General features: G+C 48.1%; 1 protein-coding gene across 2 annotated transcripts in view; it reads right to left on the reverse strand.

Moving 5' to 3' along the window:
* LOC144770376 (scavenger receptor cysteine-rich domain-containing group B protein-like) overlaps nt 1-27,840 on the reverse strand; it is a 417,105-nt gene that overhangs the window by 113,676 nt on the left and 275,589 nt on the right. For both annotated transcript variants that reach the window (XM_078654845.1, XM_078654846.1), the window contains one exon: nt 3,118-3,255. In XM_078654845.1, the coding sequence (XP_078510971.1) occupies nt 3,118-3,255 (138 nt within the window). The remainder of the gene's footprint in view (nt 1-3,117; nt 3,256-27,840) is intronic.

Below are 27,840 nucleotides of genomic sequence, written 5' to 3' on the forward strand. Positions count from 1 at the left end.
GCGTACGTTGCCGCTGTCGATCGCGGGACAGGTGGCGTTGCTGAAGATGGTGGCACTCCCCCGTTTCTTGTATTTGTTCCGCACTCTGCCGGTATGGGTTCCGGCGGCGGTTTTTCACAGACTCCACTCTCTTACGTCAGGGTTTATTTGGGGGTGGGGCAGGCGTCGGGTTGCGCTGACTACACTAATGCGGCCCAGAGGGGACGGGGGGCTTCCGGTTCCGGATTTCGAATGGTACTATATTGCGGCACAGCTGCAGTGGCTCACCCAGGCGGTAGCTCGGGAGTTCCGTGGGCCGGAGGGGCAACAGGACCGAATGATTCCCAGGCATATTATCTCCTTTATAATTCTGAACCAGAAGTTGGACCTCACTCAGCTCACACTGGAGGAGCGTACCTTTCGTAGCTGCTGGCTTCGTTGCCACAGACGTTTAGCTGACATTCGCCCGTATGCCCCTGAAATCCCACTGGGGATGTGCACGGCCCTCCCCCATGGGGGTGATTGGTCGGCACTGGCAACCTGGGAGGACCTGGAATTGCACATGGTCGGCGACCTCTACATTGATGGCGCATTGCTTACTTTCCAGGAACTGCGGGACACTTATGATCTCCCGCGGGGAGATTATCTGCTACATGCCGCACTGGTGGCCAGTATCCAGAAGCATTGGAGGGGAGGGCTCACCGAGCCGCCGACATCAGCGGGCTGCCAATATGTGGTCATGGCGGCTGCTACGTTCAAGGCCGTTACCTGTCTCTATGGCAGACTGTCGACCGCTACTCTCCAGCCTATGGACGGACTGCAAATTAAATGGGAACAAGATATTGGCAGACCAATACCGGAAGCGACCTGGCCACAGTTAGTCCGCCGTGCCTGGAAGGGCACCAGGAATGCCAGGTTCCAGATGGTTCAGTTTTTCATCCTTCACCGCGCGTACCTGACACCTGTTAAGATTTCACAGTACTTTGAGGGTGCGCCGTGGCTATGTCCCCGTTGCGGAATGGCCGAGGCTGATTTTGCCCATATGTTCTGGTCTTGTACGAGGTTGGCTGAATACTGGGGAGGGGTGCTGACTTGCCTGAATGCTGTCACGGACCGGCAGATAACGTTGGATGTGGGTACTTGCTTACTATTATGGTTCCCTCACACTCCTCGCACCAAGGTCACTAGCAAATTTCTTGATTTGGGTTTGATTTTGGCTAAACGGGAGATTACCATGCACTGGAAATCCAGCCAGGGCCCCAGCTATCTCCGTTGGAAGGCAACTTTTCAGCGCTGGGCGAGGGCTGAATCCACGCTGCGTATGCGGCAGGCTAAGCGGCTAGACAATGACAAGGCCTTGGATGTGGCCAGGGCATGGGAAGCCCTGGTAACAGCGCTTCAAAGGTCTAAAGATAGTTCCAGCGAAGAAGATGAGGAGAGCGTAGTGTAGGGTCGATGAGAGGGAGGGTGACTCGTTTCCAAGATACACGTTGTGGACGCTTCTACTGTGGGGTTGTAGGTTGCAGGTGGGCCCGCTAGGAGTAACGACATTACTAGGCAACAAGAAACAAGCAGGACGAGATCTTAATGATATAAATGTTTGTCAATTGCACTAGAGCGCACTGACAGGGGTGGGAGGGATGGAGGGTGGTTTGATAGGGGGTTTGTTAGATAAAAGGCACCTCAAGAAGTTATTTCATCCTGATCCACTTATGATTGAGATATGTTCTCTCTAATGTTAACCTGATTATATGTCCATCTGCCAATAAAAATTGTTTTTATAAAAAAAATCGCTAGAATTAAATAACATATTTGTCTTCCCATTTTAAGGCAGTGTTGGCACCTGTTGAAAAAGCTTTCTCAGATTCGCCTCGCATTTAGAGTGATCAAGAATAGCACAAATAACCCCTACCGCTGAACTCAGATTTTTGGTACATTTTAAAAATACATGGGGCCTTATTTAGAGTGTGACAGATAATATACTCATCACATACGTGGCAGATGTCCTATCCGTCCTATTATAAGTATATTATATGTTATGGCACTTGTAATACAGCACACAGGATATCCATCACATTTTTACAGAGTATCTCGTCATCCAAACTATGCAAGTAGCCCCCCCCCCCCACCACCACACTTAGCCAAAACTGCGTCCTCATGTCCTTTTTGGACACAAGGATGTATTTTGCGCTAAAAAAATAGCACTATAAAAGGCGAGTGCTGCAAATCAAAAATTGCTTGCATTCTGTTTTATTCACTTTGGTCCCATGCTTACACAACATGATTTGTACCTGAATGGACGTGAAATTGCGTAACATGGTATAAGTGCATAATTTTGTAAATTTTGCATGGCAAGCGTAATTCAAAATGCCGGAAATTACGTGAGATGACCACAGTGTAAAGAAAATGTCATCAGTGGCCTAAGTTTGATCCAATTAATTAGCTCCGGCATTGAAAGCTACCGCTATAAAGCCTCGTAGAAGTTACTGTTTCGATATTTGTGAAATCAATTTTTCTGCGAATTCTGCTTCATTTTTTTTGTTGTTGATCTTTTTATTGACATTTTATATTATTCATTACATTTATGTTTAATACAGATGTATGCTTTTGCCGTGTACATTGCACAATTAAAAATTCTGCAATCAGCTAAAATCAAGTTAGGTAACACGTTCCATGGGTTAGTACATCCAAAAACATAACAAATTATAACGTTTGTAGTGAGAATAAACATTCGCCTTTGTCTTCTCCTGTTACATTAACCCTACAGTATCCTCTGTTCTTTGCTCCCTTTGCTACTCTGTCATTACATTAACTCAAGTGTAATTCGTAGATCAATAAGTATATTAAACCAACAATTCAAACTGCCACAGGTTACATCAGTAGTCGAAGGTCTCCCCCATGTTCATACCACGCACTCTATAAGTGTCATATGCACTATTTATTCCTGGCTGCCACGTCTACTTCATGGATGCCGCAGACGACACAAGCCTCCTAGAACACGAAGGTCTTTTTGTATCAACATTGACTTCAAAGGTCTAAAACCGAAGCACGTTCTTCACATGATTACAATAAGTCATAAGATCTTGAAAACAGCCTTGGGACATGCCCTCCAGTGGAGCTTCCCCAAGCTACTCCTACCTTTTGTAGATTCTGTAGATTGTGTCTGTGTGGGTTCAGAAGGTTTGTCAGTGGTATGGGGCTGAGGAGAAGTTGGCAAGAGCTTCAGCAGGGTCTGAGTGGTACTTTCTTCAACAGGTTTTGACACTGAGAGTTCTTCTAGAAAAAAGATTTTAATATGCAGTGTTACACCCAATATAACCACGCCTATATAGCTCTAAACAACATGCATGCACTATGCAAAGCAGACCTCTAACCACGGGACATTGGCGCATGAGTGCGCTGCCCTAGGAGAGACACAATTGCTTTTAATGATGTGCAGAGTGCACTAGCCTGGTCGGTGCAGAAACAGTGAGAACCGTTTTTCAATTCCCTCTAAAATTCCTATAGTTTTTTAGGGCGTATATATTCCTGAGGAGGCCTAATCCAAATATTGTGGGCAAAAAATGTACCTGCCTGAGTCCCTCGCAGTGGTTCAAAATGTTTTGAACACTGTCTGGATCACAGTTTTATAAACCTCTGATATCACACTGCCCAATAGGATGGCTCAGAAATAATGCCCCAGTTTAGAAATATGTCTGACGGTCACGAGTTGTAATCACAGTTAATCTACTCAGTCAGGTGTCGTTTTAAGGGTGATTAAACAATCCCAAATCTTTGTGCATAAAAAACACTTTAAGCCTGATTATAAGTAAAGGTGCTTTTTATCACACCTTGTGCATAACCATAACATGGGGCTCATTATTTATCAAGTGCAACAAACAGCACCTATTATGAGTTATTGGGGAATAACGTGCGGATTTTGGTGTTTTACACATCAAAAACCGCATGGTATGGTAAATACTGTACAAATATCCCCTGTTAAATTTTGGAAGGTTTGACCTGCCGAAATGTAATGAATGTTGGGCTATTTAGCACATCCAACAATTATCGGTTGCGTTAAATAAAACCAAACGCATAATTCCTTCTTCTGTGTAAACATAGGTTTCACACAGGGATGGAATTAACATCCCAACTTGTAATCGGGGCATTATTACTGTATTACTTTAAGACCTAGGCAGTGAAAGTCCATTGAAAACGGACTTATTATTATTAAAATAGCACTTTCTTAAAGCTATTACATGTAGGCATGGGATAAAGTGGATTAAGAATGGCACTATTCCTTGATAGGTCCAGGTAGGTCTCGGTCATTTCAGCCTGACCTTAACCCATGATAGCTACAGCTCAGAGCAGACAGGCTTAATTTAGGAGGCATGTGTAAAGAATTATCAGTACCATAACTGATTAAAAGTAGATGACAAAACACAATAAAAATTCCACTCCAAGATATAATAAAAATACTTAATGAGCAAATAGGTACCAAAAGAACAAGAATTGGAGGTAGGAAACCAGAGATATCCTTTTAAAAAAGTTTTAGATGGTTCTAGCACCAAAAAGCACAAATTGCAACCGCTGGTATCTGGTCGAGCTAGACCAGGTCAAAGTCAAAATTTAAGGAGGACCACGATGGAGCACAGGTTGAATACAGGGATCAAGTTCTGACCATTGGAAAGTTTACCTTTCGACTTAGGGCACAATTTAGAGCTTTGCCAAGAGGGTAATCCATCACAGGCGCACCAAACTGAAGGTCCGCCGTCCTCATTTACTGTCAGGCTGACCTTCAGTATGTCAACGGTGGAGACTACTCCTTCTCCTCCACTGACAAACACCTCAGATAGCCCGACAGAGTAATGGACATCAGAGGTTTTGCCATCTGACAACCGGCCATATTTAGAGTCGGCGGACAAATGACAAGTTTTCACTGTCCATTACCACCAAGTAAAACCATGGGAGAAAACATGATGAGAAGTCATTGTTTTTTTTATTTTCAAAAACAAAATCCTGCTTTGGGATTTTGTTTTGAAAAATCAAAAATACATTGAACCCCTTCTGTGAACATGTGCTTTACACATACACATTATGTTATGCTATTTTAAAGTTTGCTGTGTGTCTCTTTTATGATGACTGAGGGACGGAGCCGTCACTCAAACTTTCAATGCATTAACAGGACTCACCTGATAGCACGTCCTGTCAATGCAAGAGATATCTGCCTGCCCAACGGATCTCTGAATTTAATTTGTGGGTACTCCCTCAGGGCAATGGAGTACTTTAATCCATCACCCTGACGGACTAAATCCTGTCTCCCAAACACTAAATTGGACCCTAACTCTTTTTTTTTAGAGAGAATCTTCATTGATGATGGTGTCAGCGGGTCGAGCTGCCATCTGGATCTCAAGAGGAGCACGTCAGCATCTGTTGTTATGTTATGTTATATTTGTCTTTTATAGCGCACGGCTACTCAAAGAGTGTCCCGGCGCTTTATTTCAGACCTGAACCAAGAGACATAACAAAGAAGATAGCAGAAAATGAAACCAAAAACTGAAAGCCACAACTCATATTTAAAGAGTAAAAAGCCAGGTCTTCAGGCCATTCCTGAAAGCCAGCAGGTTGGAGGTACTACGCAGTGCCACTGGCAGAGTATTCCAAAGCTGTGGTGCCAGCAACCTGAAAGACCGGCCCCCAATACGTGCCCTTTTTACACGGGGGACCACGGCAAGAAACAGAGACTCAGATCTCAGGGAACGGGCAGGGCGATAGAAAGCTAGCCTCTTTTGGAGATATTTTGCTCCAGAAGCGTGAAGAGCCTTATGGGCCAAAGTCAAGGCCTTAAAAACTATCCGCTTCCGGATGGGCAGCCAATGAAGTGACTGCAGGAGGCCCGAAGTTCTAGCTCGGCCAGGTAGGCCAGAAATGGCCTTCGCAGCCGAATTCTGGACCACCTGCAGCCGTTGCAAAAGATACTCCGGCAAGCCGAGATAAAGGACGTTGGAGTAGTCCATTCTCGAGCCAATTAAGGCCTGGACCATAATCTTCCTATGATCCTCCGGGAGCAGAGGAAGAAACTTGCGGAGCATCCTGAGGAGGCCAAAGCAGGTACCGGTTAGACCAATGATCATGGATCTCAGCGTCAGGCCATTATCGACCTTGATCCCCAGATTCTTGGCAAGCTGGGAAGAGCCTGCTGGAGGAAACATATTAACAGGCCACCATTCCTGCCAGTCTGGATCCGATCTGCAGCCGAAGAAGAGTACCTCTGATTTATCCGAGTTGCCTTTGAGGCTGTTAAGCTGGAACCAGTTAAAAACAGCCCCAAGGCAACCGCGGATGCTCTCTCCATCAAAGTCTGCGCCTTTCCCGCACGTAAAGAGGAGCTGGGTATCACCGGCATAGGAAACGATCTGGGCCCCAAAAGACACCGCCAGTGCCGCCAGAGGGGTCATAAAGATGTTAAAGAGAGTCGGGCTCAACACTGAGCCCTGCTGGACTCCGACTCCCAGAGGCAGCATCTCGGCAGAGCAAGGAGAGGCCCAGACCGCTTGTCGGCGGCCAGCCAAACAAGATCTAAACCAGCTGAGCACCGTCCCCCTCAGACCGATCTCATAAAGTCTGGCGATGAGACCCTCGTGGGGGATGGTGTCGAAAGCCGCTGACAGATCGAGCATCACAAGCATCGCTTTGCCTCCTGAATCCAGTACCTCCTTAATTGCCTCCGAGACTTCCAAGAGCGCCGTTTCGGTGCTCAAGTTGGTGCGGAAGCCGGATTGGGTGGAATGCAGCAAACTATGGGATTCCAAAAAGTTGGAGAGCACAATATGCGGATGCTTCTCCAAGATCTTGGCAAAAGCGGGCAGGAGGGAAATGGGCCTGTAATTGGCCAGAACCACCGGGTCTAAGCCAGGCTTCTTGAGTAGAGGTATGATCATCGCCTGCTTCCAGGCCTGCGGGACCACCCCCCCACTCAAGGAGCGGTTCAAAATGGGATTCACAATGGGATTGATGACTTCCGCCACCCTTGTCAAGAGCTTGGCAGGGCACGCATCAAGAGGCGATCCAGATTTAAGGTTGGCCATGAGTTCCAAGGACGAGGAAATTGACAGTGACGGAAAGTCTGCCAGAACCGGATCCGGCCATGCTGTTGAATCTGAGACACCCTCAGTACAGGAAGATGAAACAGCCCCCCTGAGGGGGAAAGAGTCCTGGATCGATTTAATCTTGGTGGTAAAAAAATTGGCAAGGGCACTAACCCATGCCTCAGAGGGGGTGCCTGGGTTGAAAGAGTGCGTGGGGCCGTAAATTCCCTCACGATAGCGAATATCTCTTTGCACGAATTAGAGGCAGTCTCAATCCTCCTCGCAAAATAACCTCTTTTTTCAGAGAGGATGTCGCGATGATAGACTTTGACAGAAATCCTGTAAGCAAGCTTTACCGCGGGATCATAGTGCGAGCGCCAACCCTCTCTGCCACCTTGCACTGCCGCCGCGAAGCCGCCAGCGCTTCGGTAAATGAAGGGGCGGAAACCCGTTTAGCTGTTTTACGGGGGGCATCACAGGGGCAAGATCGTCCAGCCTATCCGTCAGTCATGCTTGCAGCGATTCTAAGTCCCTATCCAGGTCTCCTGTCAGAGGACAGGGGTGATCTAGGCATGCCTGTGCCAGCAGTTCCGGAGTCACCCGATGGTATGCCCTCGAAGCTTGATATAACTGCCGAGGAGCAGCACTAGATGTTTTTTTTGCCTCTGACACATAGTATTTGACCAGCCTATGATCAGACCAGAGCACCTGCAAAGGCACCAACATCTCTATAAAAGTAGTCGAGAAGACCTGATCCAGGGTATGGCCTTTTTCATGCGTCAGTCCAAAGAGATACGGAGAAAGGCCTAGAGGAGCCGTAACCTCAATCATTTTGATCGTATCTGGGTCCAGTCCATCGTCCAAATGGAGATTAAAGTCACTGGCCAATATACAGTGCTCGGAACTCAGCACCAACGCCGAGAATATCGACTGGAGCTCTTCAAAGAAAGAGCCTGTAGATCCAGGGGGCCTATAGACTAAAAGTCCTTTAAAGGAATAATGAGGCGATAGTGCTATAGAGAAGGCAAGAGATTCACATCCCATGATGACATCCGTAGGGATAGTGGAACAGGTGGCATGTTTGTTTACCACAAGTGCCACACCACCTCCCCGCCCTTTCAATCTATCTTGCCTAAGGATATTGTAATCGGGAGGGATCGCTGTGGCGATATCGGGATTTGAGAACTCCCCTAACCACGTCTCAGTCAACATCAAGCAAAGAGGCTTTTCCGTTACCAAGAGATCATGGATGTCCAGAGCATGTCTGCTCAGTGATCTAGTATTTAAGAGCATACAGAGATGCTTCACGTTGCCTTCCTCCCTGTCTAATACGGTGGTCCGGGCCTTATGTGGCAACCATCCACAGCCAGGACACCGTCTCTTACCCTTGTGACGGCCCGGAAAAACTTTGTAACAAGAGCCCCCCACCTTTTGTAAAGACCGAAGCTCCACCGATGTATATTGGAGCATCATGGCGAACAACGTGGAGACGCCGCCTATACCAGCCCAGCCCAGCCCATTGCACCAGACGCCTCAGGGACGCTGACGGGCGCAGACGGGCTGGACTCTGGCGTGACTCCGGCGTCACTGCGGCAAGAACGTTGCGCGAGAACGCTGCGCGTAGATGGATCGCTTTATATGCAGGCCAGCGTGTCCTTGGACAGCTGGTCTGCTAGCACGACTGGCGCCGCCAGGCGTCCAGGAAACTACCCCCAATATGGTGCCCAAAGTTAGAAGAAGACCGGGGAATCCAGGGACCCGCCAAGCGCGGTGCTACAACAATTATAGTGCAAATGAGGGACGACACTGCTGGCTAAGAACAAGGTAAAATGCAAACACAAACAAAATAAAATGGAAAACAGGATCAATTAAAAAACGCTACTGCGTTATTCACTGCTATGCGCTACAGAGCGATCTTAGTATCCCATGTCGCTATAGGTGTTGTTAAAGAGCGAGCCTGCCTAGAATGCCCTCCTTAAATGCAGGCCAGAGTGTCCTTGCGACAGCTGGTCTGCTAGCACGACTGGCGCTGCCAGGCGTCCAGGAAACTACCCCCAATATGGCGCCCAAAGTTAGAAGAAGACCGGGGAATCCAGGGACCCGCCAAGCGCGGTGCTACAACAATTATAGTGCAAATGAGGGACGACACTGCTGGCTAAGAACAAGGTAAAATGCAAACACAAACAAAATAAAATGGAAAACAGGATCAATTAAAAAACGCTACTGCGTTATTCACTGCTATGCGCTACAGAGCGATCTTAGTATCCCAGGTCGCTATAGGTGTTGTACATCTGCTGGCTAAAGTGCAAGACTACAGTGGGAGTCTTGCTGTTGGTGGAAAGTTCAAGGTTCTTGATTTCAAAGTCATGGATACTCTGAGGGGGTGCAGTCTGAAGATCAGACCCGGGAAAGTGTCATCGTCAACAGGGTGTTGATCCTCGTGAAGCCCTCTACATCCAAACATTTCGGAAAGTCAAGATCCTTTCAGCGTTGCAGACAAGTACGTTGAGGATGAAAGGCAGGTCAAAGTTGGAGGCTGTGGCTCGGCAGCAATCCGAAAAGTTTCTAAGTGTACAGTCTTACAATTTTGGAGGGAACATGAGAACACTCTAACATCAGCAAAGGGTCCAGGACCTTTTGAGCACCACCTGTGAGTTAGGGCTCAATCTCTCAGAAGTCAATAGGAGGGCCCAGGGCAAATCCAGTTGAAACTGGTTAGCTGAGCTTAGCAGGGTCTCAGGCTTCTTGCACCCTTTGTGTTCCTGGAGCTCAACAGGAGGTTAGCCTACTAGTCCATTGAGTCCACTCTTTAGTCCAGGATTCAAGAAGGGAGCTGGCCCAGCCCTTGGAGTTTTTCTCCACAGGCTCAACAGCAGGTGCAGTCCTTCTTCTGTCTTCCACAGGCATTCTGAAGAAATTACCCAGGAGTGCTACTGTTATACCTGGCACTAGCTTCTGGGAGGGGAAAATTCCCCGGCCGATAGAGAAATGGTTTAAAGGGGCAGCCGTACCCACTTTAACATAATTGTCTGTGGGGTTGGCCCTAAACAATCCCACTGTGCCCTGCTCTAGCAAAATTCCAACATGGCAGAACCTTTCTTCCCCTGGTCAGAGCTCTGGAAACACCACTGAGGTGTGTCCAGGTAAATGAGGAACTCCCCCGGCAAAACAGTTCTGGAACAAATATTCCCGTCACTGGGATTGGTGCCACTCTGGTTACTTGGACAATCCCTTGGTGTGAGTGACATCTGCCTGTGAGACCTTATGGCCCTTTAAAGCTTCTGTAATTGGTGGTCACATCCCCCCAAGCAATCCTGTCATGAGGTGGCCATATCTTCCCCCAGCCAAGGCTCTTTTTTTACCTTACTTGGGAGCCAGTCAAACCTCCCTGCGGGCTGCCAGGTGACAGTTGGGGGTTACCTCTGAAGAGGCTTCTATATGCTTTAAACAGGAAAATGGCAACTTTCTAAAAGTGGCATTTTCAAAATCGTAATTCAAAATGTGACTTGATCATCAGATTGGATTCTAAGTTTACATTAATTTGAAATCTTGAACCATAGTTCCAACTATTCCCAAGCCTAGGTTATGCTTTATAAGGTGTTATAATGTAACCCAATGCTTTTCAATGGGAGAGCATGTGCCTTGCTTGAGTGAAAACGGCTTTGAGTATGCTTCACTGCCATCAAATATAAAACCTAAGAACATGTGTCCTACTTTTTAAGCACTATTCCCTATAGGGGCTTGGGGCATAATTTGGGGTGACATAAGTATTAAAAAGGAGGCTTTAGGCCTGTTAATAATGTGATTTTAACAGGTTGAAATGTTACTTTTAAAACTGCCATGCTTACAGGCCTTCTGTACACAAGGTGCTATATGCTGGGGACTTACAGGTAAGTTACCAACTAGGAAAACATCCTTTTAAATTCTATACCCGAAGTAAAGGGTGATATGTCAGAGATAATTACATTATTAGAGGATTTTTTTAATTTGTTTCTTCAAAGCGGCATGGTGACGCTTTTTTGAAAGCATGCTGTTATGAGACGTCTGTTAAAGTAGCCTTCATCGGACCCTGTATTAGCTGAAAACTATAGGCCAAAATCCTGTTGTTAACCAATAGTTGTCATCATCCTTGGAAAAACATAAGGTACTTTATTTCACCCAAACAGGTTCCATCCAGGATGTGGCATGGATACAGCACTATTAGTTGCTATGGAAGAGCGGAAAAAAATTATTGACCAAGGTAGGTTGGATACAGTAATAATATTGGAACTCAGCACAGCTTTTGATACCGTATGATACCCTGTAGTATTACACGGCCCGGATTGCTACGACTCCTAACCCAAAAAGTTCTGACAATATTTGTGTGTGATCTGTGCCTCGGGAGAAATTTATTTCGCATACTTATTTATTTATTTTATTTATTTCGCATACTTATAGAGCGCAGACCTGTCACCCAGAGGGCATCCTGCTGATGGGGAGACCCCATGGGGGTGGGGAGTAACCCTGGGGCAGATGGTCTGGGGTCTGCTATCAAATCAGGGTGTTTGGAGGCAGGGACTCAGCAATACTTGACCATATAGGCCTAAGCACCAAAATAAAAGTGGCCCCCATTAGTGATTTAGATAGCTAAAAAAGTGGCCGATGTTTGCAAATTGAGGCAGTTTTGAACTTGTAAAGACACCATGTATAAGCGTTTTGCAAAGTATGTAAGACTGCATGAATATGAGCTTGATGCAGGCAATGTCAAAAAATGGCCCTCACACTGACTGTCAGACCAGCCCATTGGGCAAAGCTTGATTGCCCTTTAGGCCACTCCGATCCTGATAGCAGTGAGTTGCCAGATCTAGAATATGGTGTGATCTAGGGGTGGGCGGTATACTCCGCTCAATCAGCCGTGTTCGCAGATTTTTCCCACTCCGCGTTCCACTTGGAGCGCGGAGTTCAGGAAATACTCTGCCAACTGCCAGCAGAGCAGAGTTTAGCAATGCACACCTCAAACTCCTACTGAAGAAGCCAATGAGCACTTCAGAATTCGGTATGATGCAGTAGGATTGGCTGGAGTGCCTCCAGTTCTCCAATACTAGGTCACTGTGCACATCATCAATTCAATGCCAGTCAGTCACAGCCAACTCCCAGAATAAATTTGCTTGTAGAATTGGTTGTTTTTATATCGGTAAATGCTAAATTTATGGACAAATGACTCCTTCAAAACTGATTAAAGAGGGGCGATGGACATGTGACTGAATTTCCGTCCGGCCGTTATAAGTAGCCGACAGTGGTCACTGTAGAGCAGATGTCTTCAAACTTTTTTAGTTTGAGCCCGCCAAGCTGAATTTTTTTAAATGACGGGCCCCCCCCCCTAACACCTGACAGAAATTTCTGGCATCTGGTACACCTCATAATCGACCGCCATTCGGATATACGAGGCCATATGATGTGTTCCTCAGCGCCAGGAAGCCGCTTGGCCACAGAGCGCTTTATAAATCTCTTTTTCATTTTCATTTTTCATTTTCATTTTCATATCCGGCAAATAATGTTAAACACAGTAAGAGTGTTTAGTAAACTGCAGGTTTGTGAGTGGGTGTGTTAAAATGACAGAGACTTATTATACAGTTCAAATAAAAAAATTCCAGGATAAAATGTGTGCATATTGGTTTTACAAGGGTTTTACTGATGTAGTTGAGTCATAATGGGACAGTGTTCTCTGGATCATCCCTGTCGCCTAAGTAAGTACCCTCAAATCAGGCAAATACCTATCAACCTCTTCATAAACATTTTGAATGGAAGTGAGCCACTCAGTCCCAGATTTGTTTTTGCACCTTCTCAAATTGCTGATCGTTACCGAAGCAATTGAGGTGGCGACATCCCTTCATGTGATGTCATGTGACACCAATGCACATTGCGTATTATTATTAGTCCCCCCACTTGTTTTTTTAGGACCTCTGCCCTGAGTGTGGGTCTAGGACACATGTCAGGCTTATGTTTAAACAAATAGAACTAATAAAAACTTAATGATGTTGCCTATTTTATTTCGTAGCAATGTTGTCTGACAGACTTTGTGGTGATCAAATGTATCTGCGTCCAGATGCACAGTGAACTGGCAGCATTACAGTGCATGTAAATGCCGCGGCAGCCGGTGCAAGTAAGCGCGGTGAGGCGGCAGCAGGGCGGGAAAGTCGACAGAATAGGCCAAATTAAATAAATAAATGTAACCTATTCTGCTCCCCCGCACCACTCCACCGCCCCATGGCGCTTACCTGCACCAGCCACAACTGATGCGTGAGCCTCCAGGGAGTGGGTCTAGGAAGAGAGTAGAAAAGATTGTTAGAGGCTGAAAGGGTTTACGGTGGATGCCAAAGGCAGTGCTTAATTAATTTTTTTAAAGTTCAGGGGCCAAAGCCTTTATTCCGTCACTTCTGCCAGCGCTGGCTCTTGCCAGGACAGCTGTATACCAGGACTGCGGGTCTTGAACAAACCAACACACACCTTTTTCCTCCACCCTGATTTCCCTGCCTTTGTCTCATTCTTGCGGGTGGTTTTTCATCTTTGCTTTATCCCTTTTTCTCTGTTTCCACAGCTTTCTTGTCCTTTTTCTTTTACCCTATTCCGCTTTGCTCTATCTTGCTATTGGCCAACGTTGGATGCTGGAAAAGAATTCTTGTTCCCTAACAATAAGTACCGGGGGCCACCACCTGCCACCTGCGATAAAAAGGAAGCACTGCCCACATGTGGAGGAATGGACTGGTTGGAAGCACTATTCGTAAGATCGCCCTTTGCCCAAGAACCCTGAACCCTGAGCCCAGTCGCCACAGCCGCCTATCTGCTGCAATGTTAATCATGTTATCATTTATGTCCATTGCCTTTATGCTTCCAAATGTCCCAAACGCTCTCTTCTGCCTTTTCGCAAGACTGGAGACACCCAACCTTCCAAGCACTTTGTTGCGGGATCACAATGAAGCGTCTATTTGGGAGCAAAATGCGACAGCAGCAAATTGTGGGAACTAGCCACGCTTTCAATTCACATAACTTCCCATTTGCTGCTGGCTCAAAATTAGCATGGCACAATCTGTACATGTAAAAGCAAAAAAAAAGACATTGAATATTTAGGTTCAGGGTCGCATGCTCAAAGGATGTCAACCTTGTCACTGACAAGAACGGCCTTCTTCATATCTCTCGCTTTCTTTTTTTTTGCCTTCTGAGACTCCAAGTGGCATTTCCACTTGAATTCCATTCACTTAGTAAAAATAAAATGGTAATTGCTTAATTGATTACACAGTAGCATGAGCCAGCAAGAGGATGTAGCTTTACGGCTAGAGCAATCAACCTCAAAGCTGGGGAACCAGATTCGAGTCTCGGCAGCGACTCAACCTCCTGTGATTCTGGGCAAATCGCTTAATCTCCCCCTGCCTAACAACAATGAATGTGTCCTTGTGCAATGAAACAGGTGCTCATGTAAAGTGCTCTGATATCTTCAAATCTATTTTGCGCTATATAAAAACTCTAAAAAATAAATAAAATTGTACCCTAAGCCATTTGTTTTCAGCCTATTACACAGAAATATCTGTCTTAAAATTGTTCTCTATCATGTGCTGTGATGGTGGAAAAGTAAGTGGACCCAGTGCCCAGACCATAATTACAAACAGGGTACTTGGAGGGCTGCCAGGTGCCCGGGTCCAGTGGGTCCCCTGGATTTTGCGAACCAAAGAGAAACAGAACTACCAGCTGTCACTGCAACCAGGTGTAAATTGCAAACAGCGAGGTGCCTGCTCCTTGTCACTCGCAATATGCTGTGGACCATGGAGGAGACATCCATTATACTTGTTTTTTCAGTGATGGTGAACCATATCAGATATAAACATAGGGGCATATTATCAAGGGGGTTTATCTCCGCTTTTTTGGCTTTAAAAGCCAAGAAAGCGGAGATAAAATTACCTCCCTATTACCTAGCTGTCGCTAACACCAGTTAGCGACAGCTAGTAGGAGATAGCGACCATCTTGGGCCCCACTTTGCATGTCAGTGATATTTATCACTAATGACATGCAAAGTGGGCATGCCAAGATGTTAGCGACTGGAAACAGTCGCTAACATCGCTATCTCCTATTATCAACTTTTGGATATATTCGCGCTAAGCGCGAATATCTCCAAAAGCTAACACCTGCCCTGAGCAGTTCTAAGCCATGTTATCCAATGGGAGGTGGATAACATGGCTAAGAGCATTAGCTCGGTAATGCATGAATATCGCTGACTTTACAGTGATATTCATGCATTGCGGCCGATTTTTATCGCATTTGCGATAAACCTTGGTAATACCAAGGTTTATCTGCGATAAAAATCGCCGCAGCTCAGCGGTAAATTTTTGTCTCTAACCAAGCAATAGCGATAATTATCGCTATTGCTTGGTAATATGCCCCATAGTCCGGGAACACGCCATGGGGAATTACATTTTTGCTTACATCTCCAAAAGAGCGGAGTGAAAATTCACTAAACCTAGAACTTAATTAACACTGATTGGTTGAAAAAAGGGTTCGCCATTAAAATTTGACGGACTTTAATTTAGTAGTTTCGGAGTTCTGCACGGCAAATCTTTTCTATGTAAACCCCATGTTAATTTAAGGAAGTGAAAAGTTTTGCACCCCCACCCCATTATAATTTCTGAGCCGTTTGAGCATCTGCCCACTGAATGTTCAATACACACGTGCAAACGTGAGGTGCGAGATGCAAATAAATATGTGAGATTTGTGACAAAGAACTAGTATCAACCCCAAATGCATTGGAGCAGTTGTTTAATACTAAAACTTGAATTGCGCACCACGTCAAAATACAATAAATGGTTGGGTGACCGTAAAAAACTAACTCCCTGCAAAAGAAGAAAGTGTTGGCACTTCTGTTTCATGAGCATCTCACCTTTACAGTGAGCTAAGCATATCCTTCACCTATTTGCAGTACACTGAAACAGTTATGAGATACCAAAATACCATTTGTTGGAGGGTCAATAAAAACACCTAAAGTTACAAAATGTGTTACTGTTGTCATGTGGATCTGTCACTTTTTCTGCCGAAAGACTCCAATAAACTGCCCAGTTTACTGATTATTCTGTTGAAGTAATTCATGTGTCAGCTGCTCTGTTGGGTTCTGTCCATAAGAGCTGAACTTTCTTGTAGTTGTTTGAAAATCGTCAAATGCAAGCAAGCTTTGCACCAGAGATCTAGGAAACCTCCCAATTGTTGAATGTGCGGTATAGTAAACCATATATATAAGGCAATTACATTTTTCTCCAAGTCATGGGCCCGAAATATTCTGAAAAATATTTTACTGCAATGTTTGCAAATCTCACTAGATGGAAGCTATGTACTATAATGGTATCTCCTGGCCCTTCCTCATAACAAATATGGGCATTTCTGGCAATGCATGTGAGGAGTTTTTGGTAACTACACAGAATTCAGTGGAGTGCAACTCCACGAGCTCGGCCCACGCCTAGTGTAAACGATAGGGGCTCTCTATGAGAGCCATACAGAACAAAGTGAAAGCATCCAGCTGTGAGATGGAAGTCGAGTAGCTTTCAGATTTATTGCGTAGAGAATTGATTTTGCAATTTTGCTTAGACTTCAGTTAGTAATTTTTCAAATGTAGGAAAATCATTATGGTCTAAAATGTGTTTTAGGGTGTATTATGTGGCAAGGTGTACACCATTTAACTGCTACAGCGCTTTTTACCTTCTGGTGAGGAAAAATAAAACAAGCATTTGCAATGCAATAGGTCTCGCATTAGGAAAGTTTGAGCTATTGGTCTTGTAAATGACAATAATTTTATTTATGTGTTGGTTTTGAAAATAGCTAAATTAATAGCTTTGTCATTTACACTGCCAATAGTTATAACTTTCGCAAATGTGACACCTATAGCATTTGTAATGCAACATGTTTTGTATTTACGTGACTTAGATGTATTGATATTACTAATAACAATGGCTTTTAATTTTTTTTAAATAATTAATACTCAAATAAAAGTGATTGTAATTTATAATGGCAATAGCTTAAACTTTTGTAAATAACTTTGGTGAAGATTATGTTTAGTGTACTTTATTGTGACGAAAATCCAAGAACAGAAGTGAAATATTAACATCTTTTTGTGACATTTGTAATAAAGCTTGAAACTTTGAGAGAACATATTTGACCCAGTTGTTGTTGAATTGTTTCACAGATTGATGCTGTGATGGCGCGGAGTGATGTTGCGGTGGCGACAAGTGATGCTGTGACGTTCAGTGATGCTGTGATAGCGCATAGTGATGTTGTGGTGCCCCTGAGTGATGCTGTTGTGGCCCTGAGTGATGCTGTGGAGGCCGTGAGTGATGCTGTGGAGGCCGTGAGTGATGCTGTGGTGGTGCTGAGTGGTGCTGTGTTGGTGCTGAGTGATGCTGTGGTGGTGCTGAGTGGTGCTGTGGTGGTGCTGAGTGGTGGGAGGGAGTTCCGGATCAGAGTTTGAAGATGTGGAAAGAAAGGAACAGACATCAGCACGGAGGGGTGACAACTATTTGCAGGTCCCCGCCGTCACCTCCATGGCGGATTGAAGTCGACATGGAGCAACATGACGCCATGTACCGCCTCGCGAGTGACTATTGTAAACACATCTGGCTCCAGTCTGGTGCCTGGAAATATTCTAAAGGAGAGGACTCTGCCATTAGATGTATCCATCAGGACATGAGATGCAAACATAGGTATGTCACACATTTTCTTTTCCACAGCTCATCATAAATGGATTTTATTACATTCCAAGGTCACAGTTACTCCCAGAGAGGCCCTGACTTCTTCTTGAGCTTAATAAATGTGCGTTTGTCGCCTCTTCGTGTACCAAAATATGAACAAGTGCCTGAATCTCAGCTCCTCTTTCAGTTCCAGGCCAATCCCAAATGTCCATCTTGCCACACGCGCAGCTGATAGGCGCTTATGCATTTGAACTCTAGAAGGACGTGCGAGCCAGTTGTTCATCCGTTACCTGTGAAACATAATACCAGAGTTTGTATCCTGGCTTCTACGTGAACACGAATTGTGTGTTCCGCGGCAAATCAAGTTTTCAATCCATGTCCCAGTGTCCTTTATCTCCCATAATTAATGGTGTCTAAAATCAAAAGTCCTCTGTTTGCAAGAGCCGAGACTCGGAAGCGCATTCCATCCCCCTGGAAGCTAAGATGGGATGTGAAAGGTCAGCCCTAGAAGAGTGCGCCCAGCCGCTTGGCGCCTTGTACACCTGCGGCAGGGGCACGCCGTGCGCGGGAGGGCACGCATCAGTGCTAAAAGCAACCTTTCGGTGGAACCAGGCTCACCGGGGCTGAACACGCCCCAGGAAGAGGGCAAACACGGGCTGTGCGTTATGATCATGCCAGAGCAGCACTTTTACACGTCGATCAGGTTTCTACAAATTGGGATTACCCAACGTTTACGGTACAGTTGATATGCAGGGCAAAGGAAAAACACATGAATTTCGGACTCTATGTTATGTTTACACGCCGGGCATTTATAGTTCTTTTCATTGTCCCATTTACTAGTAAACGACATAAGAGGGAGAGTCCCCAATCTAAACTGCATGTATAGTTTCTTGGCCAGGGGAGGGTAAATTGAATCCAGAAACTCTTCTTTTTTATATTCTGCTTTCACTAGGAGAAACTCTGTTGTCAAGCGACCAGCAGTGGAACTTACTTGGAGGGTTGACAAGTTGTGGTACCTGAAATGTCGCACCAGATCTACCCTAGTTGTTAATGGGCACGTTATAGCTCGTGCTTCCCAAAGCTCCAACCTTCCTATTCTAATAGTAAGTGCCCTTATATGGGTAAGCCAGGGGATTTTCTTACTGCTCAGGTTTGGCAGAACCTCCCTAAATTCGTCTCTATAGGGAGACAGTTCTGGTACTACACATAGCCTTTGCCAATGGATGTATGACATTACAACGCATGCTTTTACCACGCATGCTGTTACAACGCAGTTTTTACATCGCATGCTGTTACAAAGCATAGCGCTTTGGGGTGCTGGATAGTGAATAGTTTATTTTACTATTCCAACTCCAGTCCCCGTGGATAGTAGGGAAGGTGTTGGATGGTAAATTAAATCTATTCCCTATCCTAGAGCGCCCCCCAGTGCAATGCGTTGTAATGGTTTTCGTTGTAAAACCTGCGTTGTAATAGCACTGCGTTGTAAAAGTTTCGTTGTAAAGGATGTTTCCATTTGCCAATACGTGAGAGGCCTTAAGGCAATCTCCTCATCAATGGGTAATAACCCTAAATCCAAACAGTGGGGAACTAAAGGTGTACAAGGCAGAAGTCCCACCAAATTCCTCATGAATGAATGCTCTACTTTCATAAGGTTGGCGGGCCTACAATGCCCTCACAATTCAGCTCTGTAAAGAGTGGCCACAGAAGCCTGAACTTTATCCATTTCGATGATAGGGGCGGCTGGCTTGAATGTGGACAGTCTGTACACTTTCATTAGCTCCCGCTGTTTGGGTTAACTTTAGAGTTGCCCTAGCTAATTGGGTATCCCACTCCAACTGCTCCGATAAGGTGATACCCAAATACTCGAAAGTTTTCACTCTCTCCAGGGGAGTGCCGTCTAACGATGGATTTGGACGAGTAGTCCTGGGGGGGTTGAAGATCAGATCACAAATTTTGGTTTTAGACAGATTGATCTCCAAACCTCTCAAGACACAAAAGTCAGCGAAGCCATCCAGAGTGCGTTGAATGCCCGTTGATGTTTTGGACAACAACAAAGTGTCGTCAGCGAACATCAACGCAGGCACCCTCCCCGAGACTAACCTTGGCGCATCACTGGCTTTAACACCAAGTAGGTGGTCAATAAGCCCATTGATGTAAAGACAAAACAGAGTGGGGGCCAGGACACATCCCTGGCGAACCCCCTGCTTCACCGGGAAACGTGCTGACAGTTCTCCGTGTTTCACGCACCTAACTTGGGCATAAGTCTCCCTGTGCAACCTCACTAGCACATCCAGAAGGTACGGTGGGATCCCAAGGTCGCACAGTACCTTCCACAGCTTTTCTCTAGGAACTAGATCGAAGGCAGACTTCAGGTCAACGAAGATGAGGTAGAGGCTGCCACCCTCTACACTCACCGTCTTCCAATATAAGACCTGTAGTCTAAATATTTGATCAATAGCTGATATACTTGACCTGAAGCCTGCCTGAAAAGGACTCAGGATCTCCTCCTCTATCCAGCCTTGCACTCTGTAGCCAAGATGGCGACCTGAGAGGAGGCAAAACCGTGAGGCTCCCTGTTCCAGGTCCCACATCGCGGCCTTTCCACAGCCTCTGAGCCCCTTTCTGGCGAGGTTCGGCGCCGGGAGACCCAGCGAAGAGTGTGGCTTGCCTCCAGTCAGCGTGAGAAACGAGGAGCCATAGAAGTGCAGCACGGGGCTCCGAGAGGCGCTGACGCACAATGGCGGCCGCATGAACTGAGCGGCCTGCGGAGCTTCTTCATCGCTCCCGAGAAGCCCGGCAAGTGTCTGGCCTGAACGACACCAGCCCACAGTTGCCCCGAGGTCCAGCGGAGTGAGGCGGCGCTGTCGCTACATCGCGTCGCAGAGCCTACCACCTGGAGCACCTGGTGACCGCGGAGGGACCTGGCCCCGGGCAACGCGAAAATTGAGGTCCGGGCTTTGGGCCTGTTCCCGGATCGGGACCGTCGGCTCCTCTAGGCCTGCCAGGTGTGGAGCGCGGGTCTGCGCTTCTAGTCGCCCCCCGGACTGGAGGTGAGGCGCAGGGGGGGGCAGCATTCTAGAGCTGAGCAGCAGAGACAGCGAGCGCTGGAGTGGAGGCCTACCGGGTGTGGCACGAAAATTGAGGCCGGTGCGGCGGGGCCTGCATGACCGGCCCGTCATCTGCTTTCTCCGGACCAGGGAGCGCATGCACGAGAGAGACGGTGAGGAGCGGAGGGGGTAGCGGCTGGACCCCCTGTAATTGCTGCGATCCACCCAGGGGCTTTGAGACGAGGCGGCAGAGACACTAGTGAGGGCCCATCGGGGGGCACATCTGATCAGGCCTGCAGTGAGCCGGCAGGCTTGGGAGGTGGCCTGGGCCAATTCCATCACCGGGCCCACCCAGGCCTGCTGGAGGAGCTGCTGGTGACCCCGCCTGAAGGACTGTGTGCTACCGGGGGCCCCGGAGTTGAGGATCCTTGGGCCCGGTAGAGGCCTACCCGGAGCTCCGTCCTCAGGCTGGTGGTGAGGCTGTGAGGCTTCGCGAACCGCAACTGAGAACGTGGCAGGACACGGTACGGGGGGCAGCGTCACTTTGGGCGGCGGCCTGCGCGCCCACCCCTGGCTCTCTGCCCCCGGTCCTCAAGCGGGCCGGTTCTTGAGTTACTACACAGCCGGTGTTGGGGGGGAATATGGCCACCGCTGGGCGAAGAGGCGGGCGCACCATCTCGGACATGCTCCTCAAAGGCACCCCCAAGGGAGACAAGGGCCCCCCTTCCCCGCCCGCCTGATATCCTGGCCTTCCTGCCCGACTTCCCCTTAAAAGAGAGGATCTTCCGAGAGGCGCGTCAGAAACAGCCTCTCAAGTACCAGGGGCATCCGGTGGATCTGTATCAGGACCTCTCGGCCATCACCCTACACAAGAGGAAAGCATTCAAGGTAGTCACCATGTTCCTGCGCGACAAAGGAGTCCCCTACTCTTGGGGTCACCCCTTCAGATTGACCTTTAGGTGGAATGGAATCCTGCACCAGCTTAGATCCTTGCAAGACACATGCGCCCTGCTGGGCATTGAGCTCAACGAGGATCCCCTCTCGCAAGATGCCTCAACGCGACCTTCACAAGATTCGTCACAACGGCCCCCGCGGGGTGGATGGCAACGGGTGGGCCACAGAGGCTCGCCCAGGGCCCACTTGAAACCGGATCCTACCGCGGTGGCACAGGAACAGGCCTTAGCCGTCCTAGAGGTGTCCAGAGACACGGCAGTAACGGATTGATCGTCCGGGTCCGAGGGGGGTGTTCGGGGGGCCAAATGGGTCGCCACTGCCACACGCTCCTTCAGACAACTTCACCACAGGTCGGTACTGAGGTCCAACTGACCTGGGACTATGAAACTACCATGGGGGGGTTCTGTGTTGGGGTGAGGGTGCAGGGTGGGGGGCCTGGGGATGTTGGGGAGAGGGGGGGTTCCCTATCAGATGGAGTTCTGGCTTTCCGTTGGCTTGTTGGGGAGGGGGGTGGCCAGGTTTGGGAGTGAGGGCCCGGTGAGTTGCGTGGTAGGGGGAAGGGTGGGGGGTTGGTGTTGGGGGAGTTGCGGGGTAGGGGGATGGCGGGCGGGAACCAGTTTGCCAACAGGGGCAGAAGCCTGCGAGCAAGGCGTAATGCGACAGCGTTGGCAGGCTGCATACTTAACTCTTAGTGGTGCCCCGATGGCTGATACCTCTTTGCGAATCCTAACCCTAAATGGAGAGGGCCTAAATAACCCCATCAAGTGAAGAGCGGTACTATCGTACCTAGAGAATTCGGGCGCCGCAATCTGCTTGCTTCAAGAAACGCACCTACTTCCCAAAGACTGGCACAGGATGCGGTCCCGGGCTTTCCCCCAGAAACTCTTCTCTTCCACTTCTGACAAGAGAGCAGGGGTCGCGATTCTGGTTGCCAAGCACTTTCGTGGTCAGGTTGGAGACAAAGTGGGGGAGATCAAAGGCAGAATTTTAGCCCATAGCTTCACGGTGGGAGGCATGCAACTGACGGTGGGATCCCTATACGTCCCGAACACCGGACAGGAACCTTTTCTGCAGAATGCCCTGTAGGAAACCTCACATTCCTCTGATTCCCTATTGCTCCTGGGGGGGACCTCAATATAGTGATGGACAAGGACATGGACAGGTCAGGCCACCGCTATGGCAATACAGGAGCCATATCAGCGGCGGGCAGGGAATAGTTAAAGCAACGGGGGCTAGAGGACATGTGGCTGGCTAAGCACCCTGGGACATCACACTACACATTCTATTTACATGTGCACCACAGCTATGCCAGACTGGACCATTTCTTGGGTTTCTCCGAGCTGGTATCCTGGGTAATGGACGTGGATATCATCCCGGCGGCCATTTCCGATTACGCAGTAGTAGAAATCACGATCAGAGTCCCCACGGTCAGGAATCCAACCTGGCCGATGGAGGCTGAGGGAACCCCCCCCCTACAACGCGCAGAGATAGCAAATCCACCAGCGCATCACTGACTACCTTACGGTTAATGACCGCCCTGATAAACCTGTAATGGCAGTGTGGGGGGCGTTAAACGCTGTGGTGCGGGTAGGGCTTATTGCAGTGGCAACGGCGAAAGCCAAAGAATGAACGGAAAAACGGGATGCTCTCACTGCCAAAGTGGTAGAGCTGGAAAAAGTCCACAGCCGTACGAGGGCCCCAAGAATATGGAAACAATTGAAAGTTGCCAGAGCACAAGTAGCGGGTTTGGACACGGATCGAGCCGAATACGCGGCCCTCCGCCTCTGACATACATATTATGTAGGGGGAAACAGGACAGGACGCCTCCTTGCGAGCGCACTTTGGGCTAAAGTCCATCACTCAAAAATCTTATCCCTGCGAGGGGGGGGGAGCTCCGAGACGAAGCTCAAATAGCGGGGGCGTTTAGAGATTACTATGCGTCCCTTTACAAGACAGACCCCATACCTGAGACGGATGCGGACACTTATCTGCGGGACGCGGCAATTACTGCGCTGAACTCAGCGAACACGGGCGCTCTTGATGTGCCTATACGAATCTAAGAGCTGATCAGTGCCATTTACCGTCTTAAACCCCTAAAATCTCCGGGCCCTGGCGGCTTTTCCGCCGGTTTTTACAAAACTTTTTGCCCGTTGTTTGCACGGTACCTTACGAAGCTTTTTAATTAATTTTGGGACCCGGCTCCATCCCGCCCGACATGCTGGAGGCGGATGTGATTGTTCTACTCAAGCCGGGCAAAGATGCAACTTGCTGCTCCGCTTTCCAGCCCATTTCCCTCCTTAATCTTGACCTCAATTCTTCACTGGTATTTTAGCCTCGAGGCTGGGACCGTGTCTCCCTGGGATCATTGAACCAGACCAATCAGGATTTATCCCCGGCAGACAGTGTAGTGACAACACCAAACACGTCCTCCACTTGATTGATAAAGCCCATTTCCAGCAATCAGACTCAGTACTCCTGGCCATCGACGCTGAGAAAGCGTTTGATGGGGTGGATTGGGGGGTTTTAAGGAAGGTGTTACTGCACTTCGGGGTGGGTGAGCGCTTTATGGCTTGGATTGCAAACTGCTACTATCACCCACAAGCGCGAGTCCGTCTTAATGGTCTATGCTCCATCCCCTTTGACATTCAGCGTGGCACCAGGCAGGGGTGTCCCCTCTCCCCCCTCCTGTTTGCACCCTGCATTGAGCCATTAGCACAGAGAGTGCCCGACAACCCTGACATCCGGGGCATAACCTTCGGGAGAGAGCCCCATCCCATCGGCCTGTACACGGACGACGTCCTGGCGGCCCTCATTGCTCCCGCACAGCTCAGGGCCTGCCTTTTTGGAGGAGATTGAGGCCTTTGACACAGTGTCAGGCCTTAGAATGAATAGAGAGAAATCTCTGATCTTACCCCTCGGTAAAAATGTTGCTACCCGGGGAGGCCCGCCCTCGTGTGGAGGGGGGCTCTCAACCCAGATGCAACTCCCATATCTGGGTATTACTCTTACGCCGTCCACCGACCAAACGGTGACTCTGAACTATGCCAACCTCACCTCGCAGATTTGATGGGATCTGGAGCTTTGGGCAAAACAGCCGCTCTCTCTGCTGGGACGGGTCGCAGCGGTGAAGATGTCGGCACTTCCCAAGATACTATACGTCTTCCAGACAATCCCTGTTATCCCGCCTGTTGGGTCTATTAAAACTATGCAAGCAGCGATTCAGCACTTTGTCTGGGGGGCAAGAGACCGCCCATGGACAAACATTTGCCTTACAGGGGACTGGATGAGGGGGGGCTGGGGATCCCCAACGTACTCCAATATTTCCAGGCGGCACAGCTGAGGCATTTAGTGGAGTGGTCTTGGCCCGAATCGGAGAAGAGATGGCTCTTCCAAGACAGACCTATGGCCGAAACATCTTTGTGGAAGGTGCCCTTTCTTCGCCGCCAGCACAGACCGCGCTATCTCCAAAACTCCCCATCACACGCGCTGTCCTGCAAGTGTGGGACCCGGTTGCCATCAGACGAGAGCTTACAACCTCCCCCTCACCCCTCACTCCTCTATTAGACAACCCGGAGTTTCCCCCTGGTGCTGACCCTCGCTCGTTCTCGCAATGGAGAGGCTCTAGATGTAGATTGGTGGGCCATCTCTTTGATTTAGAGGGCTTTATCCCATTCACCGAGCTGCCTCACGGGTATGACATCGCCTCACCTCAGCTTTTTTAATATTTCCAGCTCAGGCATTGGCTCACACAACCTGAGGTTAGTCCTTTTGTTGGCATACGCATGACTGAGTTTGAGAAATGGCTGGTTACAAAAGCATCGGACCATGGCCTTATCACAGGATACTGTTCCTCCCTCTGAGATGCACCGTACGGCGGGGCAGAGAAGATGGGAGGGGGAGCACGGGAGGACACTGACATCCCAGGAATGGCGGTCGGTCTATTATAGGGCCACCCACACGGCTAGGAATACAGCGGGTAAGGAGTCAGCGGTGAAGCTAGCCACGTATTGGTATCTTACACCCATCAGGCTCCACAAGGGCAACCCTTCCCGGAGCACGTCCTATTGGAGGGGGTGTGGGGAGGCGGGCACCCTGACACATCTCCTATGGGATTGCAAAGAAGTCAAGGCAAACTGGACAACAGTTTTTAATGATATAGACAGCTCCTTCGAAACCGAAATCCTGCGGTTCCCAGCCTATACTATTTTTGGTCTCCCAAATGCACTCACGTTCCCTATGAAATTGATACGAGGCCGTCAAATGGGTCTGGCGTTACAGGCCGCCTCCCAACACATCCTCTCCCTTTGGGGGACTAATGCTAAGCCCACACACACGGGCTGGTTACATAAGATTTGGTTCACTTTAGGGATGGAACGCATCCAGGCTACAATCACTCAGTCTTCAGCCACATTCCGCACTGTTTGGCAACCATTACTCATACTTCTCTCTCAACAGTTTAATAAAATCACGTGCCCACGATACCTTCGTCTGCTGTGCCTGTCAGACCCACATCACGCCACCACTGATTCTGAGCAAGAAACCCTGTAATTATGCTGTCACAGAGAACATCCACGCTAATGAGACTCGGCACACTGGTTGGGGAGGGGGGAGTTTTTGGGGGCCGGGAGGGAGGTTTGATCCTTTTATGTTTAATACTTAGGCTTCATGGACGCTTATTACTAGATGCCACGACTCATCTGAAGGACACAACAAGTGAACATTGGTGGGGCCTCACCATCTTTACGAGATATGCGCTCGATGCTTTGGAGTGGTTCCGCCAATATGTCCTTTATCTAATTTGGTGGGCTTGTCTGCGCTATGTGTCCTTTCTGTTTATCCTTCAAACTAATAAAATAAATTTAAACATAAAATAACCTGTCCCATAAGTTTTTGAGTGGTATCTATTAGGCTAATAGGCCTATAGTTGGACAGTGAGAGAGGACAACCTTTTTTGTATATCAGGACTATCTCCGCCATGCGCCAGGTATCCGGCGGATCCATACCCTTTAAGATAGCATTGAACAGGGCACACAGATACGGACCCCAGATTTTCGGTTCCATCCAGAAAAGATCCCCGGGTAGCTTATCTAAACCTGGCGCTTTATTAGGTTGTAATTTATCAATGGCGGATTTTACTTCGCAAAAAGTGATCTCCCACACCCCTTCCAATCTATACTCCTGGAAGGGGTTTGATGGAGAAGAGAAAGTACCGTCATTTCCCGAGTCAGAATACAGTGCCCCAAACTGTGCTTCCCAAACTGCTGAGGCTATGTTGGGTTTCCTCGGCGGGTCACCCCCACACTGCCCCCGTGCTGACTATTGCCCAAAATGCTTTCAGGTCTTTTTCATGCAGGGCATTCCTAAGGTCTTCCCACTTCTCGGCTTCCCAATTTTTCTTTGCATGGAGAATAATCTGCTTATACCTAGTCCTACGTTGCTTAATTGCTAGACTATCCTTCGCCTTTACTGCAGTTAGCAGTTCTAGTTTGGCCTCACGACAATTAAGATTGAACCAAGGGTAGGCTGAGTCGTTTTTCACCCTTTGCTTTCCTACCAGATAAAAGACATCAAGTAATTTTTTACGTCAACTGTTTGTGGATTATTAGGGGCCTATACGCAGGCCCTATTTGTATGTCCATTCCACCTACCTCACCCATTTCTAATACGTATGGTAGGACCTGTTGGTAGATGTTTGCCATTTTAGTTGGAGATTTCTGGAAATGACACCACCTCACTCTCTGCCTGTTGTTCGCTAGAGACAATACATTTTCTGCTTGATTAGGCGCTTGTGGAGGATTAGAGAGACCCATACTCCCCGGTTTAAGGGTCATTACTAGGGCATTATGGTCGCTATCTTGTCTCCGGTGGATCTGGAAGTCTAAAACCCTATCCCAGGACCTAGTTTCAACCAGGATATAGTCCAGGAGCGAGTTATGCCCTTCTCTATTAAAAGTGGGCTGACCTGGTCTATCGGATTTGGTCCTCCCATTGCATGCCCTAAGTGAAGATGCCAGGGTAAGTGAATTTAGTTGTAAGACCAGCAACGTCCAAGCTTTAACGGGTAGAATCTGGGGATCAGGTATATGCCAGTAC

The sequence above is a fragment of the Lissotriton helveticus genome, chromosome 7 (genome assembly GCF_964261635.1).
Source record: "Lissotriton helveticus chromosome 7, aLisHel1.1, whole genome shotgun sequence".
Classification (NCBI taxonomy): domain Eukaryota; kingdom Metazoa; phylum Chordata; class Amphibia; order Caudata; family Salamandridae; genus Lissotriton; species Lissotriton helveticus.